The 7,889-nt window shown below is 38.3% G+C and overlaps 1 protein-coding gene across 1 annotated transcript; it reads right to left on the bottom strand.

Annotated features, from left to right (window-relative positions):
* Nucleotides 1–573: 573 nt before the first annotated feature.
* Nucleotides 574–7,515, bottom strand: LOC131068869 (uncharacterized). The gene is made up of 3 exons (XM_059214628.1): nt 7,084–7,515; nt 6,136–6,384; nt 574–678 (listed from the first exon to the last, which is right to left on the bottom strand). Exons 1-3 carry the CDS (start codon nt 7,513–7,515, stop codon nt 574–576), a joined length of 786 nt encoding a protein of 261 aa, XP_059070611.1.
* Nucleotides 7,516–7,889: the final 374 nt, after the last annotated feature.

Raw genomic sequence — 7,889 nt, 5'->3', positions numbered from 1 at the left:
AGAATTAGCATGTTGCCAATGCTCATAGAATGGTATATCACCAATGGCGACCTCCTGAAATGGTTGCACAAGGGCTTCACTTAGTGAGCCTAGGTTATAGCACGTGGGTTCATGGCATACCAAATAATCACCCTATTTTCAAAAATATTGCCCTAAAATCCTTTTTTGTCACCCCTCCCAATACACAACCCAAATTACAAACCCCCCTATTTTAACCATTTATTGCATTTTTTCATAGCCGAAATTAAATAACCCCCTACTTTCACCAAATAGGCAATATATTGAACTTATTTTTTGAGATATTAAACCCCCCAATATCAATGCACGTGATATAATATTGTCTAGCCAGTGAAGCCCCCATGAACGGTTGATGATCTCTCTTCTTATGATGTGAAGTTGGAAAGCACGTAAGAGTTTTCATTCAAGCCTGAAGCATGCCAGGTTGTCTCTTTCTTTAATCCTTGCTTTGAAAGTTGTTATGATTTTGATTATGGGGGGTTAGGAAAAATAACTTGCATATGGATTGATCACAGACCTGATGAAATACCCCAATTGATCATTTTGAATGAGGTTTTACCCGAGTTCGAGGAATACATTATGAGCACTCACTTCTTCAAGTTTAAGAACGAATTTGCAAAACTTCGAACTATCACCTTTGCCATAATGTTGTTGCACAACCTGAAAAATCATGTGAAGTCATGTACATATGTCGCTTATTTGAGTCATGTCAAGTCTAGGAAACTTGTATATAATTTAGTTTACCTTAGTGTAGGTTTTTTTTGGTGTGCTTCAGCTTAGAGGTCTTATAGAGTCAGGTTGTTAATTTGCCTTGAATCATGTGACTCATGATTTTGAGTGGCTCAAGTAGTTTAGTTGTTTGCTTTCTTTAGCTTAGATTTGTTTTTCTTTAGTTTTAGTTCTCTTTAGAATTTGTCAATCGGTTTGCTTAGCTTAGGTACCCTAAGTGGGAACCTCGATTTGTGAGAAAGGAGATTGTGTTGTTTTCTCACGCATTGGCACATTTTGGATCTTATGTTTGGTCTATTTCCTAGATATCTACTTATGAAGTGCTTTTCAATCCGAGGTTGCTCCTCTCTCACTTCATTATTTGGTTAGGATTTGTACTCGACTCGGAAGAGAATCACTTTTTGTGTCTTGATACCAACATCTTTCGATTACTATATTTTACACACTTAATCAAATTGCTCTAAGTCATTGTGGTTTCTTAGGTGAAGTCGTGGATAGTGAAAAATCTAAAATCCAGCTTCAGCACCACTGTAATTCTCAAACCCAAGTGAGCTTCATTTCTTACAAGCCAAAGTGTGGAAAATATGTGACAAAAATTTTGTATCAAAAAAATGAGAATATGTGAAAAGAAAGAAATGCCTTGAGAAAGAAAAGAAAAATCAAGAAAAAAGAGAAAAAATGAATGGAAATGAAATATCAAAGTATTTAGCTTTGGGAATATGCGAGTAACTCCATTGAGGCTATTGACACAGTGTCGGCAATGGAGCAATATTCGTGAGATTACAGTGATAACCTCATTGGGGCTATAGAGGCTTGCTGGCAGCGAGGCTCTATCCAGGATGCCTATGAACTTTGGATAAACCACATAGCTAGTCGCAGTGGATTCTAAGTAGTCACAATGTTCTTGTGAGTCAGAATGAATACATTTACACACACATGGGTAATCAAAGACTTAAGTGCCTTGATGCGGTTTGGGATTCTTCTTCCACCTTGAGTATACTTTCTATTTTCTTGATAAGTTGGGTTGAATTTTCCAAAGATTCTAAGTATGGATTAAGTCTTTATCTTTGAAATGTTCAAGAACGTTTATTCAAGGTGGCACTAGATATTGTGATGTTTTCACACATCACCCCATTGCAAATGGGGTCCCCCACTTTTCGCTTAGATTAGGTGTCTTAGTTTCTTTAGTTGCTAACCTTTGGTAATGAGTAAGAGATTCCAGGTTGAGGTCACATTGCAAAATGGCTTGAAGTTCTAAGTTGTCAATAATGTCAATAGAGTGTGAATCAACTTAGGTTGAAAAGAAATTCTAGAGGAGACCCTGCGGATTGATTCAAGTTGATGATGAGTAAAAAATTTCTTAGTATGGAAGCCTACGGATCTACTTAGGTTGGTATGAAGTCTCTAAGTGTTCCTGCGGATCAACTTAGGTTGATAGGAAAGTGAAATTACTTAAGTTCAAATGTCAACCTTCGATGATAGAAAAGGGCTTGCGGATCAACCTAGGTTAGCAAGAAAGATCGATGGAGATCATATTAAGAGCACTTCGACCTCAACAAGTATTGAACCTCTTGCGCAACTACTTGAGATGGAAAGAAATAAAGTTCAATCTAACAATTTCAACCTTTAATGATAAGAAATAAAGTGTGAATAAACTTGAATTGATAAGAAGGTGAATTTCCCAAAATATGACAAGGCGAATTAACTTAAGGTGAAAATCTTAAGTCGCATGGATGAAGGTTGAAAATATGAAAGCTGAAAATCTTAAGTTGCATGGATCAACCTAGGTTGGCAAGAAAGATCGATGGAGATCATATTAAGAGCATTTCAACCTCAACAAGTATTGAACCTCTTGCGCAACTACTTGAGATGGAAAGAAATAAAGTTCAATCTAACAATTTCAACCTTTAATGATAAGAAATAAGTGTGAATCAACTTGAATTGATAAGAAGGCAAATTTCCCAAAAGATGACAAGGCGAATTAACTTAAGGTGAAAATCTTAAGTCACATGGATGAAGGTTGAAAATATGAAAGGTGAAAATCTTAAGTTGCATGGATGGAGGTTGAAAACATGAAAGATGAGACTTTCAACTTGCAAGGATGAAGGTTCAAAGACTCGACTATAAAAATCGAAATTCCAAGGGTGTAAGTTGGCAAAATTGTCTAAGTTTAAAACATGCTCATCAACTTAAGTTGGTAAGAACATAAGACTTCTAAGTTGCAACGATGAAGGTTGAAATATTAAGTATCAAGATCGAACCTCCAAGGATCAAGGTTGAACTATTATCGAACCTCCAAAGGTGTAAGTTGAAATGCTCAAGTAACAAAGTCAAATTTCTAAAAGAGGAAGGATATCGAATTACTAAGCAAGCAAGATCAAAAGGAAACGCATTCACTTGAAGATTGAATGAGACGAATTTCAACTTGGACAAATAGAGGTTGGAAAGACGTAAGTTCGCTTGAAAGAAGATGAAGGATGAATTCGCTAAGTAAAAGAGAAGAAAATAGACACCTCACAAACATGAGACTTCTAAGTCCCAAGGATGAAGGTTTGAAATTACCTAAACAAAATTCGAACCTCTAAACATGAGAGTTAAAACAAAAGACAAAGCAAATTCAACCTAGATGGTTGGAAGTTGAAATGCAAACAAAGATGAAATTTGCTCCCTCAAGCCACAAGGATAGAGGTTGAAATTACTAAGTGTAAAAGAACCGAACCTCTAAATGGTCAAGTTAATCAAAATCAAGACGAATTTCAAAGAAGTTAGAAGGATACAAGTCGGATGAGATGAAGTTCATTGGAAGGGAGATGGAGGTTAATTCGCTTAGTTAAGGAGAAAATAAAATTGGCATCTCACAAATTTAAGAATTTCAAGTCACACTGGTGGAGGTTGGAAATCGTTAAAAAATTCTAACTTCCAAACTTAGGAGTTGAAAGCAAAGACTAAACGATCTCCAACTTACATGGCTAGAGGTTGAACAACTTTGAAAATTCACACAGCCAACTTGCTCAAGTCGGCCAGCAAAGAAAGAAAAGGGAGGTGATTTTATTAATTGAATCATTAAAATGTCAAGTCAGCCTTCAAAGAACATGAAAAGGTATGACTTTAAACTTCAAATGGTATAAGTATAACGAGAAATACCTTTCAAAGCATAAATACAAGTGCAGATCACAAATTCGCCCAGCAACAAGTTCATCCAAGCGCACAGCAAGTGAAGGCAATTTTCCTTATTCTTTCCTAGTCAAAATCATCATTTCCAGAGTCTGAAAACTCATTTCCAGGTTGCAAAGAGAGATTAGGAAGGTTTCTAAAGAGCAGTAATCACTGAATAAGGGCAAATCTCTGCCTGATTTAAGGCAAATTTATCCAGATTTGGAACTGGAGCAGACCTAGTTTTGATCTTCAAAATCAGCCCTAATCAAACCAAGTTTCTAGCCCAGAGGGAAGCAATTCTGCCTGATCCAGTGAAGATTATTCTTGCTTCATTACCTTACACATCACATTATGAGTCAGACCTGATTGATAGCAAAATTTCAGCAAATCTTATCCAAAGTTCAATAAAATTTCGAGATGACACATCAAGAAGCATTTCCAGATTTGCATTTTCTGATTTTTCAATGTTATTTCCAGATTGGGAGGGGTTTTAGGAAGAGTGATTTGTTGAAGTGTGAGAATTATTTTCATTAATTTCTTAATGATTTGATGCATTGAGAGAACTTCACAAGGAACACCTCAAAAGTGTGGAAAAGATTCACTAATGCAAGGACATGATCCACACATTCGAGGATGTGGATGAAAGAATCAACAACATGAAGGGAATCACAAAGAAGGAATTCCAAAGGAGTGAAGAAGCAATTGTGACATCAAGGGTTCATTCCAAGGCAACATCAAGACTTCAAGACTAGGAGAAACGCGACACCTACACCCCACATTTTCAACATTGCAATACAAAGAATTGACAAGTCTAAGTACTTTGAGATGGAATCCATCAAGAACATGAGTCAATCGCAATAAAGAAGATCAAGGAAATCAATGAAAGAGATATCAAGTTACTTGTTCCACTATTCAAGTACATCAAGGATAAGGTAAATTTGTGACAGGAGGATGATAACAAAATGAAGAACTACATCAAGCTATACATTTCAGGATCGAGGAGATCAAGTTCCAAGTCCAAGGCAAAGAAGTTCAAGATCAAAGAAGGTTAAGAAAGGAAGTACTTCAAGATTCAAAGGTTGAAGTTGGGAATGCATCAAAGAAGTAAAATTTCCAGGTTAGAGTAAAGAAGAGTGAAAGCGATCAAGGAATAGAAATAGTTTCAAAAGAGACTGATGTGGCATCCTATTCGCATTCAAGCCAATCAAGTTATTTCCACATTAGCAAAACCAAGTTCAATAAACCTAATTCATCTCATGGTATTTTATGTACCTAACCTATTCTCTCATTGGTCAGAAATCAAAATGGACATGTGTCCAATTCATTATAATGATCTTATTGGCCAGAAGGAAGTTTGTTATAAAAAAACCCTAATTAGGGTTTTCATCTTGTAATCTCAGCCATTGATCTCAAATCGATTTGAGCCTTTGAATTGTAATGAGCTCTCTATATAAGGCTCAATTTTCTCATTTGTAAAGGTTAATAGCATAGTTACCAAGAGACCCATCTCCTACCCCTAGAGACCCGTACCAGTACCGGAGACACATCTCCAGTAACTTCTTCATTCATAAGGCTAGGGCAAAATGCACTAAAAAGGCAAAAAAAATAAAGCAAACAAATAAGATAAGCTTGGAACAAAGCAAAGTTGTAGAGAAATGACTGTGAAGACAAAAATCCATGCAAAGTTATAGTGATCAAATCTATCGACAGTGTAGACTTTTTGATAGGACTGATTTCTTATCATTGTAATAGTCTAAAGAGATGTCTTTACTATTTAGCCGACAATATTCAGTATGCTCAACATCTATATTACCTTACTTTCACTAAACAATTTAGACTAGCTATGGCATCAACAATATAAGCAATTTTAATTTCAATTATTGTTCAATTCTAAAATTTATGTTTTTGATTAAGTAAAAGCAAGTTTTAAAGGGACCAGAAACCCTATACAAGACAGGTTTTAGAAGGACCTGCAACCCGAACCGAAAGATAAACTTTAAAGACCACTCAAAGAAACAGAACACAAGAGAGAATTGGCCCAGCCAATCAAAAGAAGGGGAACAACATTAACCCCCACCCAAAAACCAACAAGCTGCCAAAAACCAGCAGCCCTACCCCAACCAGGAAAGATCAAGAATTTGACCTAACCTAATGGGATCGAAGGGTCATTTCACAAGAGGACTGGGACAACTTAGATTTTTTACTTTTAACAGTAATCCATCCCTCCTCAACCCTAGCAGTAGCCTTTTGCCAAGAAGAAGGGTCCAGAATAGAGGATCTCCCATCATCAGGATGAGCAGAGCCAACATCCACAGAGGCAGAGACAGCAGAAGATCCAACAACAATCTGAGATGCGGGAGGGTCATCCATCGAATCATTTTTCTCACTCGGGGTGCCACCGCATGCATTCACACATTCCTGAGGCACAGCAACACCAGAAACAGGAGGCGTACCCTCAGTCTGAGGAACCTGTGCCACCACCTGGGAGAAGCTTTTCTTTTTAACAAAATAATGTTCAGAGGATGCACCTTTCCACCAAGAAGCGGATCTTTTTTTCTTTTTATTTGTTTCACACCCTGCAGCAACATGTCTAGTCTGGAAGCACTTTCGACATCTAAAGGGGATACCTTCAAAGTCGAGTGGTTGGACCCAAGATCCCAAGGAAGATTCAATCTCTAACTCAACTGGAAGCCCTTTAGAGACATCAATGTTAACCAAAATACGAGCATAAGTAGAATGATAAATTTGGTAGGATTCCTTATCAATCATTAAGAATTCACCTAAAGCCTCCCCCACTTCCTCTAGCAGAGAATCCGTCCAAAGATGAAGGGGAAGATTGGGGAGCCTAACCCAAATAGGAATCTCATTAAATGAATCAGTAGATGGATTAAAGCTTGAGAACTAGGGTTTAACCATCAAAACATATTTGTCCTCCTAGCTGAAAGGATTAATCCCTAAGATTTTCGATCTATCCTCTGCAAATTCAAATTTAGCAATGACAAAACCCTTGGCTGAGGGAAAAATGTTAACTGAACCTTTTATGATCGGTTCCCAACTTTGGGAGATCCAAGTATGCAGCTGAGGAAGGCTTGGCCAAAAACCCCGGAACCTGCAAATCAGACCATGAGCTTCAAACACTAAGGAAGTGTGGACGAACTCCATGTCCGTATCTGCAAACACCTTGAAAACCAGAGGTTTGCAAACAAAAACCGCCACAGGCCGTAAGCCACGAGTACCCCGATCGGCTGCAGAGGGTGCAGGAAGCACTGTACCACCATCTGAAACCCCCGCAGAGCTCCCAAGAATAGCACCAGGACTAACCGCACCAGGGGTTAGGGCGGAATGCAAAGAGTCGGCATCGCGAACAGCAGCGGCAGCCTTAGCAGTAGTCGCAGACGGCAACGCGGCGGCCTTAGCAGCAGTCGTAGCCGCACCAGGGGTTAGGGCGGATTGCAGAGGGTCGGCCTCACGAGCAGCAACAACGGACATAGTCGCAGTCGCAGATGGCAACGCGACGGATGGCAACGCGGCGGAAGCCCTCGCAGCGGTAGCCTTAGTCGCAGCCGCAGATGGCATCTCGACGGAAGCCCTCGCAGTCGCGGCAGACGGCATCACAAGCAAAATCTAATTCTAAAATTTATGTTAAACTTTGCCACTATTCTTGTTTTCAAAGTTCTTTGTCATGATATGTGTTGGAAATTATTAAACTATATTTTTTTTTAAATGGTGTCTCCAAGTACCCCTGTCTCCTAGTTTTGAAGCTATGGTGAATTAATGTGTCATTTCAACAAGTTGCATGGTCTCTACTTCTCAATTCATTTGCTTTCATGTTGATTAGATGAATGATAGGAGTTTTGAATGATTAATGGTGAAATTCATTTATCCATACCACTAACAATTTGTTGATTGTAAGTTTGCCTTGTGTGGTCAACTGGAATCATCAAATAAGCTTAACTTCAAGTTGCATGGTCTCTACTTCTCAATTC

This window comes from Cryptomeria japonica, chromosome 11, assembly GCF_030272615.1.
Source record: "Cryptomeria japonica chromosome 11, Sugi_1.0, whole genome shotgun sequence".
Lineage (NCBI taxonomy): Eukaryota > Viridiplantae > Streptophyta > Pinopsida > Cupressales > Cupressaceae > Cryptomeria > Cryptomeria japonica.
Note: the sequence above shows the minus strand (reverse complement) of the source record. Positions and strands in the feature narration are given on the sequence as shown.

Coding starts and splice junctions, on each gene's coding strand:
- LOC131068869 (XM_059214628.1), bottom strand. CDS start 7,515: ATGCCGTCTGCCGCGACTGCGAGGGCTTCCGTCGAGATGCCATCTGCG. Junction 6,385..7,083: donor GCAAACCTCTGGTTTTCAAG/GTGTTTGCAGAT, acceptor AGCTTCTCCCAG/GTGGTGGCACAGGTTCCTCA. Junction 679..6,135: donor GGCAAAAGGCTACTGCTAGG/GTTGAGGAGGGA, acceptor ATGATTTTTCAG/GTTGTGCAACAACATTATGG.